Raw genomic sequence first — 13,972 nt, forward strand, 5'->3', positions numbered from 1 at the left:
AGACAAATAATCATACGACTGATAATACACTTTTTACGATAGTACCGAAGCGCTCGGCCGATACCCAACCAAATGAATGTAACGAAACCATAGCGCGATCTATTTCGATCCCAACGCCGTCTATCGAGGATAAAGACAACTTGGATTATTTATTTATGTTACGGTAAATCTGATTAATTGAAAATTATTAATAATTTCACAAAATTATTAATAATAACCGCACGTTTTGGTAAATGTGAATAATCGATCGAAAATTTATTACTTTTAGTAGTGATTATTAATAATTCACGACACATATTGGTGAAAGTAATAAAATAAATATAAACCCTATATTTTTTGACCAGCATGTATTTATTTATAATGTTAAACGCCGTCTGACGATTATATTAATTAGAGATCACACAAACAAGCTTACTTGTACTTGCTTTAAACCAAAAGGACAACAAATTCACATATTCTGCGCGTAAGTGCGGGTCTGCGGACGAGTAGTAGCTCGCCGCCCGACCAGAACCAGACCCGTGCGTGCGGCGCGTCGAATTCTCTCAAAGAGCCATTAGATCACCACAGATGAGGCCCAGTAGGGCTGATGGTTGATCCGGAGATGCGGACTACCTAGCGGGTTTACCGGGGCTCCGGCTCGAAAAGCAGGAGTAGGAACGGGGTGGTTTATAGTTAGTAAAAGTCTGACACTCCCTCTCGCCTCGCCAAACAGGGCACATTTATTACAAAATTTACAATTTTTTTTTTAAATCTAATCTACCATCAAACTTATGCAAAAAACTATCGTGGTACATAAAATTGTAACAAAAATAAAACTAAACAATTATTGTTTCATTAACAAAATCAACACGAATCCTAAAAGCAATAATCAATAATCATATTTGGTTTGCCTGTAAATCTTCTGTAGCACCAATAAATGCATCAAATTAGTATTTAAAGTATTATCATAGAATTCAACAAATATTTGTTGTGTAAGTACAATATATTGCCTTTTAAATTGAAATAAAAATAACATCTTGGCCACTTATTACATTTATCACTACTAGGGTAAAATTATTAATACCCAGCGACAAATGTGATTGAACATGCCTGAGGGGTGAACACCGCACAGGCATTCATTTGTTTTATAGTCTAGACTCGCCCTGTGCAATAACAACCCTTTAGGATCAGTTTTATTGCACGTACAGAAAATGTTACTTTTACTTATTGTACTTGAATAAATTTATAAAATTAAGGATATCTACGTACCTACATACCAAGATATGAGTTTTGGGTTCAACAACTAACTATATAACATAATTTTGATTAATAGTGTGAATAAATAGTTATTATTTATCACGTAGTTTAAGTAACACATGTTGTTTTAATATCAATCGTTAATTACAAATTATCAATACATAAAGTATAATATTTCATTGATTGCTGTAGTCTGTAGTTAGTACTCAATGCACGGCCACACGCGAACCATGTCTGTTGTTACTCTCGCGAAAATGAAGTTTATAATTGTCTTGATTTGTGTTATAGTTGGCACATACGGTAAAACCACTGAAAAACCTAAACCTAAACCACATCACTCCAATAAAACCTGTGAGGGAGTACATGTGCACGGAAAACTGCACAAGAGACATGTCATCATGAACGGAATCAACCGGCCATACCAACTGGCCATATACAACCACGAACATCAAATATTCTTCAGCTTCAATAAGGGAGATGACACTCAGGACACGTTCGGGATTGCTTACGTGAAGATAAACGACACGATGCCTACTGAGATAAATGGAATAACAAACGGTTTCGCCGTCGTCGTCGACGAACATAACAAAACCGCGTATTTCGGAGGCAATGAAGGCATCTACGCTGACCATCTCGAGAAACAGGGAAACTTGAAGCACATTGTCAAGAATCATGACATTTGGGATTTGCAATATTTTGACCACCACTTGTACTTCATACAGTACCCATCACAACGCCTACACAAATACGACTTCAAAGCGAAAAATGTCTCACTTCACCAACATATTCACGAGAAAATATACCAATTCGCGATTGATGGAGAAGGCGACACGTTCATAACGACCAAGGATGGATTGTTTGAGATAAAAAAAGGGAAACACGAGCGCATCCCATACCAAGGGCCGAAAGAGTTCAGGGCCATTGAAGTGAACCACAAAGGTGTCGCACACTTCTGCGCTAAAAGTGCCATCTACGTAGCGCACAAGGAGAACCACACGTTGACCGAAATAGCCAGCATCAAGAATATATTCGGACTAACATTCGACAGTTCGGACAATATGATTTATTCCAACCCCCATGAAATTGTGAAACTTTTACCGCACGATTGTAAGTAAAAAAGTACCTAATACACGAAGTATTTGTAAGTCATAGTCATACATTTGTACCTTTTAACTTTATCTACCTTTCATTCTCTTAATATGTAATATGACTAAGCTATGTGTTCTTAGATATTTCTTTAATACAATTAATATTAGCTAATATATGGTTTTATAGTCTCTTCTCACTTCTACATTCCAGTTACTCAAAGAGTAACACCATGTAATCCACACGTTTACATAGTAGTTTTAAAACCCCTAGCAACCTCATCAGAATTTCACTATTGTTACTCCACAACAAAATGCACAGGGTACCAGGATGGCAGTGTATTGAAGAGATATCACTCGTACAACATTGTAAGTACATCAATAGAAAAGGACAATTAATTTTGTCTCGCTCCCACAATAAAAGGGTCGCACCCTCTGTGATTTTCCCCCAACCCTCTGTACACGCGGACCAATCCTTACTTTGCCCGGGTAAACACAAAACGCTTAAAATATTTTGGGCGAACTTTTAAAATTAATATAAGCAAAAAACATTAATGTTGTATACAATATAGGTACAAGATTTCTTGTTGTGTAGCCTATTTCTAGCCTATTTTATTTTTATTTGAAGTTAGTACTGAAATTAAGTTAAACAATTTTACCAGCAAAATATATACCGAAAACTAAAACCAATATCTTGTAACCTTATGCCAGCCTGGTGTTGTGGACGTCGTATCTATTGAACAGTCACCGATAACAATACCAATTTTAACGCGGGTTGTTGAAACGCGTGTTATCGATAAAATATGATTTTGTTACCTTTCTTACTATTAAAATCATATAAATAAACGTAACGTTTATATGATTGTAAATGTGTAAATATCGTCTGAAAATCGATTGTATTTATATTTAGAAGATATATTAACATTATTAATAGGATAGAAACAATTATTTTTTTTATTTATTCATACTTGTGATATTTATCGAATTCATTCCGAACTAAATAAATCAAATGAAGTCAGTTAATTAAATGTAAATTGGGGACGTCCTGTGAAAACACAAAAACATCATGTGAATTCAGTGGTAATGTCTACGTCCAACTTTTACTTTCCGATATCTTCATACAAAAGTTTATACAAGTAAATCTGCTTGGAACTTATGTTATCCGGGTACGAGTAGGTCCGGGATTGGTCGTGGAAAACCAATGTTGGCCATTGGCGTCGCGGCGCTGCGGGGACTTTTCTTCAACTGTACGAAAATGAGGGTTGTTTCCGAAAGCATTTTTAGATTTTCCGGATTACACAAGTGGACAGTGGTCAGGCTGAGTCGCAAAATCTCCATGACAACGTCGCGAAATCGTCAGCAGAGGTCGTTTGTACTAAGGAAGCATAAGCCGTAGGCGGTCGTGTTTCGATCAAGTATTGCGAATGTCGGAGCTTCGCGAAAGGGAACTCCACAAACATTCTGCTACCCCTGTGGGCGGCGCAATTCGTAAAATATTTTTGCCATTGAATTTCCGCCAGGGGCCAGATAATGTTAAAGAGAATAAGCATGCAACAAAAATAATACAAAAAAATTATATATATTTAAATTTAATATTTTGAATTGTATTTGGTTAAATTGGTATGAATTAAAACTATAAAATCTTACATAATTAATTTTTAAAACCCAGTAACTACGGTATCCTACACTTCACAGGCGCCGGTGGAGGACACGGTCACTGTTCCTCTCACGTAGGTAACACCATCTCTGCAACCGCAACTATCCTGCGAAACCAAATCAAAGTGTAACTAAAACATACTTCGTTAATTTATTTCTCTCACCAGTTAAGAATAAGAATATACGGCAAACAATTATACTATAAACTTGAGACTGGTATCTGCTGTAGGTAAAAGCTTGTATCACAGGCCACTAGGCCAACCCTTCGACGCAATGCATAATTTACTTACTAAATTGCATGACATAATCAGATGTTTGAGAATACAATTATATGTGTTAGGTAAGTATGTTTTGTTACATAGGATAGTTAGTACTTACAAAAATATCTTCAAACGCTGGGCACTCGTCTTGCTCATAAAATTGTACTTTCTCGAGATTATGTCGTATTATTTCGTACGTGGTTCTTTTCTCAGTTTCGCAGCGCTTCTCTGTGGAAACCAGGCCCGTGTTGTATTTCTTAACTTTCAAATGATCAGCGGACACATTGTTCATGATATCAGGACTGCCGAAGATGGCGTCTTCTAAATATGAACAGTAATTATCGCTTTTCTTGGTCATATTAATGTAGCCATCTGAGTTGATGCGTTGTTTCACACGGGACTCATCATTTTCTTTGTCAAGGTAGTTTTGGTACAATTCCTCGTCGACCACGGGCTTGCTGGGTGGAGGTGTGATGGCTTTTCTTCGTGATTTCCTCATCTTTATGTAGAAACTAGTGACGAATTGAAATTTGAGTATGTACGCGGCGATTTCAGCGATACTAGCGTACCCACTCTTATTGCTCTTGTTGTGCAGTAGACAGAAATGTTTCGGAGGAGAGGTTCCGTAAGTGAAGCCTGGGGAAATTGAAAACGTCTAATTAAAAACCTCAAAGTACATGTAGTTATATTTTAATAAGAAGTCTAATACTTTTTTTCGTTAAAATAAACTAAGTGTGACTTGCCATGTGTATTGTAACAAGAGCAGGGTGTAATCAACGGCGCATGCTCCGCCATGCTCTGCGGCGCGCTGCGCGTGCGACAGAAGTTGTTGCTGTTCCACGTGGTGTCCGTGTACGGGATGGAGTCGCACGCGCTGCCACTCGACTGCGTGCACTTACGGGACTCGCGCAGAGAGAAGAAAGTTAGAGTTACTACTGCCTAGAAATGAAATAAATAACATGTTTAGAGTAGGTATAAGGTAAACTAAACAATTTCATTCTTTGTAAAAAACATCGAGTATTTTTTTCTTAGTAGTAACTTCTTATTTTAAACTAACGTGTTTTACCAGATTAATTAAATGAGCATATTTTACGCAGAACCACTTTTATCCTCCGCATCCATCAAAAAATTTCACTTATGTCTAAGTTTTCTTCTGGACATAATTAACTCTGATGACTATCAACTCACTATAAATATTCGTATGACACCGATTATCATAGAAGAGATCGTACCATAGTAAAGCAGCCAGCAGCACAGAGAGTGGCACAGAGCGGGAACCCGTAGCGCTCGGTGAGGGCGCCCCCTAGCGCCGGGCCGAGCACCTCGCCCAGCGAGTAGCAGCACGACCACACGCCCGCCACCGCGCTGTACGTCGTCAGCGCCTCGGGGCATCCGCCCTCGTAACTAATGTGAAAAATAATATTCTAGTACAGGGGCCTTAGTTTGCTGTTACAATTGTGTCAGAATGGTCGATCACTGAGCAGTGCGAGAAGGACGGAGCTATGTAGGTTGTATAGCTCCGTCCCTCTCGCACTGATCAGTGATCGACCATTCTGACACAATTGTAATAGCAGATAAGGCCCCCAGTACCCTTAGTACGAGTTTGGTTTACGTTGAACGAAAACGAAACGAGACGTTCGGCGCTCTGATTGGACGGCGCGAATGAACCAACCAATCAGAGCGCCGAACGGGTCATACTAAGGGTACTGAAGTCAATCAAAGGATGTGTAAAATATGTGTAGGTTGTATTTAAAACATTGAGTGGACCTTTAGACGTAAAATGTTAAAGCATTTAATTAAAATAATAAGTATAAAAAGGAAAAATACGTATGCTTCGGTACTTTAGTGAAGCTATTGGCGGTCTCCAAAGTACACATGATAACTTTTTATTAGTTTTACACTAATTACCTTTGAATTATATGAATGACAAAGTTCATGAATACTTACATAGAACTAGTTAATACTCCTTGGAAGGTGGGCAGGAGTGTCAGTGCCACGGACATACCCAGTATAGATAAAGCTACCAAATCCAACCACAGATCCCTGAAAAGTAATAATTATTACAAAATAAAGAAACACATAAATAAAGTTCTATAAACACATTATGTCAATATTTTTCTTTACATTATATTATGATTTTGATGATGAGACGTGATAAAAGACAAGATTTAAATCATGTCTTTATAATAAATCTGATTATTTTAATTCAGCAACTTACCTCGGTAGACCTGGTATGAAAGGACAAGGTCCTAGAAGTAGCAAACCTGCCGAAGACAGGAACAAACCCCACACCATCATACACCAGTGATTGTGCACCCTGCAACATACCATATACGTATTAACCATTCAAGTCGCTGTATCACCCTACCAATATTGTATGAGTACGAATTAGTTCAGTTTCTAGTTTTTGAGTATTTAGGTATTCTACACAGTCAAATTTTAGTGTTAACATGGTCTCAATTTAATAGATAATGAATCTACTACTGTTTTGGGTAGAAAACAGTCCTGATACAGAAATCAATTGGAAGCGTGAGATTGAATATGGGATATAACGGTCTAACACTTGGTTTTATCAAACATAGTTTTTTTATCGGGTAATGGATATTTTGAGATTCGAGAGGAAACTCGAAAAGGAGAAGGCGACCTAAAACTAAATAGGTATGTAGCTATATATTAATACGTGAAGCAAACACTTTGTAACAGTTTTTACGAAAATTGCGCGGACGTTGGAGCATAAAATTTGGTACACTTATAGTTTATGTGTAGGAGAATTGCGGAACGTTAATATTTTTCAAAAATAATGCTTATAAAGTACATTAAATCAATAAATAAAACATTACACACACATGCATAGTATCTGATCGTATTTGACAAAACGTCAAAATCGATAGACATTGCGATGGTATTCTCACGTCTCATATGAAAAGAGGTTTCTAATTGAAGGAGGTTTGGTTATTCATGATGCGCCGGAATATATTAATTTGAATTTTACAAAACTAATAGCAAGCAATTCGTTAAATACAAATTATTCTTGAACGTATGTTAAAGTATTGTAAATTAAATCGTATATGGTCGAATTTCGACCACTAGGCGACCACTAGTTATAATAATTCTAAAACAAACTTACCGATCTGCAACCCAACCCCATATAGGGCTGAATATTCCATAGAGGCTGGAGAATAGTAGGAATATCAACCCTATCTGCTCGGTGGAGAGACCAAATTGGCGTAGATGTGGTTCCAGAGTCGGGTCGAGGAAGGCCCAGGTATTGGACACAATCACTATTACAAGACCCGTTATTATTATCGAAGGGATCTTGAACAAAGCGATAATCGAAGCCGTTTTAGAGCCGGACACATACTCTGTAAAAGAATTAAAAATCGTTAAAAAATATACTTCCCAAATAATGAATCAAATCTCTTGTTGAAAAGCGATCACCTCAAGGAGCAGTAACTTTTCTTTTTTTTAACGTTATCTCATGTCCCAGGACATGTCAGATGCGGAAAAACATTTTATAGAACGCATAAAGAGTTGCTCCGTGCGGGAATCGAACTCGCTTCACGCGGTAGCGCGGCAGCCGGTTGTCCAGCTACCACACCAAATTTGCAGTTTATATATCAGTAAATACTTTTTTACAACATTACTATTACACTAATAAGCTAAGTAAGTTACCTTCGCAGTCAGTGAGCAGGAAGAAGTTGATGGGCACAGTCAACACCATGATAACGCCAAGAGTGTAAAATGGTAGCCCGAAGCCCCCGATCTACCTGGAACATTTACACAAGTAATTATACATTCATACAACTTTTTACAGGCATTTTAATTCCAAATATCCATGTCGTCACTTGTAATTTCAACGGAACTTGCTACTCTTCTAACTCTTCGACGGCGTAGTTGAACGTTACGTAACATGCTACGTTATTCAGTTACACGATGTAGGCCTCTACGACGCAACACGCACATGCTACGTAACTTGCTACGCCATGTAGATCTATGGCGTAGTACGCTACGAAAATACACGTCAGCGCTACGTGTCTTGCTACGCCATTTAGTTCAACGACGCAGGGCGCTACGACGTTACACGCACATGCTACGTAACTTGTTACGCCATTTAATTCTGCGACGTAGTGCGCTACAATACTACACGCACATGCTACGCGTTTTGCTACGCCATTTAATTGTACGGCGTAGGATGCTACAACGCTACACGCACACGCTATGTAACTTGCTATCATATTTAGAAGTATGTTACACCCTGCTACGTCATATTCAATGTTCTAAACTATGCTTAATGTGCTATGCATGTAGTAGTGTAATGCTACGGTGCTACGCTACATGCTACGATAAAATATTCTAACGCCAACTAGCAAGGCAGGACATGATTGAGTACTATTATACAAGAACAAGAACATCAGTTTATTTTATAGCAAATACTCTCTAACGTTTCCGTTATAGTTATATGTAGTTTCTGATTTAAAATTTGTATTACGATAAGTTCATGAAGCGATATCGACATAAACCGTACTGAGGATTAATTAATTTGACAGATGTGTAGGGGTGTTAATTAAACCCGTTACGATAACTTTACAGATTATTATAATTATGTACAGCGCGCGCTCGTTACTCTGATTAATTAGAACATTGAACATTTTTGGTGAGTTTAGAATGAACATGTAGATACTCGCACTACCTTATTTCATGGAGATAAACAATACTATATGTTACAGCTAGGTAGTTACGGAGCTTTTATAATTTAATTTCTGAAGAAAATCTCTGGCAATATGCGATGCTTAAAATTTAATCGTTGTACGTGTTTTACCACAATGTCTTTAACTTTGTGGTAAAAAACGTGTTCGACGGTTTATAATCTACCGTCACCACTCGACACTGGCAGAATAGTCGACAACTCTGTATTGGAGACTCGGTTGCCATCAAGAAGAGAAAAAAAAAATGTCTTGTTATATAATATATTTCATAAATCAAATACAATTACCGTGTACAGAAGGCCTCCGATGGCTGGTCCGACTGACATGCCGAGACCGATGAACGTCTCGAGGATGCCGAGCACCGAGCCTATGCTGTCGGGGAACGTGTTCACCACGAACACGTAGCTTGCCGTGGAGTAGGCACTCGCGCCGAGAGCTTCCATCCCGCGCACCACAAAGCAGAGTATCGTGAACATTTGCGCGTCTTCAATTAACGCTAGTGTGCTACAAACAAAAAGCGAACTTGTACACAAGGCCTAAAACTGTACGTGTGTTTCTGTTTGGTTACAAGTTGAAATTCACCCAATTATCAGACAGGCAGAAATGCCAACGGCATTATATGCACCAATGTATTTGTGCATAAAGCTTTTTAAATTAAAATCATAGTCTAGTAGGTACACAATATTAAAAATAGCCGTTTTCTACATTTACATTTAAAATTATTATTATAGTATTTTACCGTCGTATATACAAGCCTCAAAACCATGGTTTTAATGGGTTCATGGGATTAAATTACATACTCCTAATGACCTGATTTCAGTAAAATGTAGTTGAGGTGGCATAAATAAATTACAAATAGTTATTTAATTTCTAAACATATTTTATTAAAAATATATCCAGTATAGACAAATAATTACAAAGACCATATTCTCGCCTGCAGCATATGAAAATGCAAAATAGATCTATTTATTTAGATTGTAATTTTGCGTGTTCACACAAAAGCATACGTTTTTAACGTGCTACGCTTAATCGGAAAAGTTAATACTTCAGTTAATAAGCGTAGAAAATGCGAAAACGTGAACTATTGTATGGCGACCGAAGTAAATGTTAAACTTGTGTTATTCCATAACGAAACGAAGAAAATCTAAACTAATGACCGTGTCATTAATCTGCATTCAAACAAGATTAGAATTGGCTTGTATTTTATATCGTAAAGTAATTAGTAGAAAAAAATTGCAGCGTGAAACATAAGCGTTACACTAAACATAGCATCGTATTGTAGTCTTAAAATTTATTTCAAGAATATGAATGTTATGATCGTAAATTGGCCATAATTGTAAATTCGAAGCAAGCCATTCTAAATTACTTAATTGAGGGAGTGTGACAGTTAAATCATATCTATCAAACCACAGATTAGATAATGCAGCAATGCGATAGTCTCGCGATGTAAACAACATTAGGTACCTACTTAGGAAACCTACAAGCTTTCTTTGTAAATTGGTTCATCATGTTTACAATGTTCATTAATCGTAAATAAACAAAATATTCCATATTACTGGATGAGTAAGCTCCCAAATATTCCAATAATATTTACATAAAACTCACCCAAATAATACATTGCAAGCGCCGGCGACAAACATGCCTCCTGTAAATAGGAACTTCGCACCAACAGTCGGTAACTGCAATAGGTAAACAACACACATGAAATAGGTATATATAACGTCTATTAGATGATAGTAAATATAACAGGTATCTACTGTTATTTTATTATATAGAACTTTTTAGGTACACTGAGCAGAGTAATGGAATTCCGATGTTTTATGACAATTAAATTATGACTAGACTATTTCTTAACTGTGTAACCTACTGGAATCTTTCCGAAGTAGAAAGTTTACGAGCGAAAGTGTACAAGAGAACAAGGATCTGCTGTGTATTATGAAACATGATTCCCAATTCATCATCCTCATGGTCTCAGAGCGACTTACAGTCCTAACTATTCGTTGGAACAACCATGCCACTATATCTATAAAGATAATACTAAGTACTTCGTCAACTTTCTGTCATAACAATAGCTTGAGGTTAATACAAATGAGCGCGTATTTACATTTAATAGATACGTGTTCAATTTAATTAAGGGCGCAGTTACATAGGTTAGGTTAGGCAGTTATATCCTTAATAATAGTTATTAAGCATACACCGCTCCAAATTACTACAGAACAGAACACAATAACCCTTTACTTAACGCTGGAAGTGGTGCTTAACCACTAAACTAACTTACTACCTTATACCTGAAAGGCAGAATTAAAAGTAAACGAATTTAATAACATAAAGGGAGTTAAAGGATAACTAAACTAATTAAATGTCCCAAGTACGACAAGTGTGTACCTACACCTACAGAGGTACATAATGTACTACTTGTTTACTTGTGAATAGAACTTCTATTTGAAGATTGTTTGCGATTGATAGCAAGTGTTAACACTAACTATATAATATATACTTAGGTATCCAAGTTGGTGTACTCAATATACCTATTATAATATATACATCAATAGGTGCTACCCCTACGTATGTACCTATGCTGTGTGTGGTTGTTGGTTCATCATCACTAGTTTATCCCAAGAAGATGATGAAACAGTAACAGTCAACAGAACAAATATGAATCTAATTCTTGCTAGCCTTAAGATTACTTTTAAATACAAGTCACAGTAAATATTGGACCCATCTATAATACAATACTTACAAATTTCCCGAACAGAGGCGATGTAAGGAACATAACGACCGCATAGAAACTGAACACAATGCCGCACATAGTTTCTGAGAGACCCTTGGCAGCTGCCTCGCGGGGGAAGAACGGCGCCATCACACTCATGGAGCAGAAACTCATGAAGTCCACGAGCGCTAAGGAAGCCAGCGTCAGCCTCTGCCGGCTGGAGAGGTGCCGCACTGCCCCCGGCTGCAGGCGGGCCTGCGTCCGAACCAACCTGCCAATTGTACATTACATACATAGAGGGTTCTTTAGGTGAGGCTGTTGTCAGACTTGTCTATTGTAGTGCATCTCAGTTGAAATATGTTTAGCCCATGGTTGAAACTTAGAAAATATATAGGTAATAATTAACGCTAGTTGCATAGTACACTGACTAAGTTGTTAAGAAGTTTAAGAGAAATTTAGGCTTTCACGTGATAGGTACATTGTGCAGGTTCACTCAAATAATATTATCAACTAGTTCTAGGTACAGTAAACCCAAGAGCAGTCTAGTGCCTATTGGATTACATGTGATACTTGATATGGTTGCTTAACATTGATTATGTACAGATAAATTACAACGACTGTTATCTTTACATTTACAATACACTGATGATAATAGCATGAAACTGCAGCACGTGTGCTTATAATAATTACCCACTTAGCTGCATCTATTCAGTGAATATGAGATAATAGGTACTTGGTATGTAGGTACCTATACCAGGAAACCCTGGCTCTAAGATATAATTACAACCTTACCGTTCTCTCAATATAATAATTTCGGAGCTAATGTCATCTGGAGGTCCGCCAGACCACGAGTGCACGCGGCGCAGCCTGCCCGAGTCTGGCAGAGACCTCCGGCCTCCCCACGTGGCGCCCATGTCCTCCGTGAGGGTGGAGGTCTTCATCATCTTGCTATTAAACACTATCGTATCCTGAGAGGCAGTTCTGTGAACCATAACACTATTCAAATTCGAGTCACTTGTAGTCCGTTCATGATCAATTTCACTAAGTAACTGGATATTTTCGTCATCGTCGCACTCTCTATCCATGTTGAAGGGCCACACTACTCCTCAGTCAGTCCGAGCAGCTAGATACGGAATGTGCTAGACCACACCACTGCCGCCGCCGCCGTCGCCGTCGCAATAATAACCGATCGTAAACAAACCGAGTTATCGGTGTGTCAACACACCGAGCGCACCGACTAGCTACTACTGTTAACAATTAAAATCCAACCTCGCATATATCAATTTATTATCGATATCTTATCGCGTTCAAATAAAAATTTCCTGGATAGAGAACGTTTTCCAGCCAGTGACAGCGCGACTGAGTTGTCGCGGTGCAGAGGGAAGGGTGGCGGGGCTCTCATTTATTTATGTGCAGGTACCTGATAAATGGAAGTAGGTACTCGTCAAATCTTGTTTGTTTGCGATAGTCAAACGGTCACTAAAAGAACTTTCGAAAGGATTTGGAATATCTACATTTTTAAACTTTTGCTGTTCACGTGCTGGTACGTTTATGTACTTTTCATTGTAATTTATATTTATAGTGAAAGGTTTTTGTGCCTGAAACAGAAATAGGTGACATAAAACCATATAAATATACTTTTATTCCATCGATTACATTTTATAGCCTTTATTTATTCGCCTGAGATAGGCAGGTAGCTGTGTATGTAAAACATGGTTTTAGATAAACATACGCATAAACTTCACGCAAGCAACCGCAAGGGACGACGACGTGGGTCAACTCTCTGATCGAGACTTATTAGGGACTATGAGATCACTCTGCTCTGGGAGGAATCATATAAAATCTTACTAATATGAATTATATGGCTTTAGACAGATTGTAATGATGTACTAGAATAAATAGACACTTGCAATAATTGAAGTATTAGCGGCAATTGAAATTAATTTCAGGAAGGAATTAAATATTATTCTATGCACTTCACTTGAACAGTGCTTAATCGGAACCATAACTTTCCTGAATAATTCCATAATGCTACGTGCATTTAGAAGTTATACCCTCTTTGTGTGCATTGGTAACTGCAATCCAAAGCATTGAATTATTCCACGAAAGCACCTTTGCCTAAAACAAATAGTTTTGTAATGAAAAGACTATAATTAAGGAATCTGATTTTGTGTTCTAATTTTTCAAAATAATTGTGGTAAGGATTCTTACTTAGCATCGCTCATTTTACTTTTTTCGTGTCTAGAAAAATATACTATTAGGATTTAAATTAAATTTTGTCAAAATACAAGTCACGCTATTTTCAGATTAATAGTGAAG

At 37.5% G+C, this 13,972-nt stretch overlaps 2 protein-coding genes across 2 annotated transcripts; one reads left to right on the forward strand and one right to left on the reverse strand.

The window, feature by feature from the left end:
- Positions 1-1,414: 1,414 nt before the first annotated feature.
- LOC118262679 (ommochrome-binding protein-like) lies at positions 1,415-4,084 on the forward strand. The gene has a single exon (XM_035574221.2). It carries the CDS (start codon positions 1,446-1,448, stop codon positions 2,349-2,351), a length of 906 nt encoding a protein of 301 aa, XP_035430114.2. The 5' UTR covers positions 1,415-1,445; the 3' UTR covers positions 2,352-4,084.
- Positions 3,895-13,208, reverse strand: LOC118262663 (MFS-type transporter SLC18B1). The gene is made up of 12 exons (XM_035574205.2): positions 12,446-13,208; positions 11,684-11,924; positions 10,549-10,622; positions 9,231-9,447; positions 7,910-8,000; positions 7,365-7,599; positions 6,456-6,554; positions 6,185-6,280; positions 5,470-5,641; positions 4,981-5,176; positions 4,356-4,873; positions 3,895-4,084 (listed from the first exon to the last, which is right to left on the reverse strand). The coding sequence occupies exons 1-12, from the start codon at positions 12,736-12,738 to the stop codon at positions 4,004-4,006; spliced, it is 2,313 nt and encodes a 770-aa protein (XP_035430098.1). The 5' UTR covers positions 12,739-13,208; the 3' UTR covers positions 3,895-4,003.
- Between the last annotated feature and the right edge of the window lie 764 nt (positions 13,209-13,972).

This window comes from Spodoptera frugiperda, chromosome 12 (assembly GCF_023101765.2).
Source record: "Spodoptera frugiperda isolate SF20-4 chromosome 12, AGI-APGP_CSIRO_Sfru_2.0, whole genome shotgun sequence".
NCBI lineage: Eukaryota > Metazoa > Arthropoda > Insecta > Lepidoptera > Noctuidae > Spodoptera > Spodoptera frugiperda.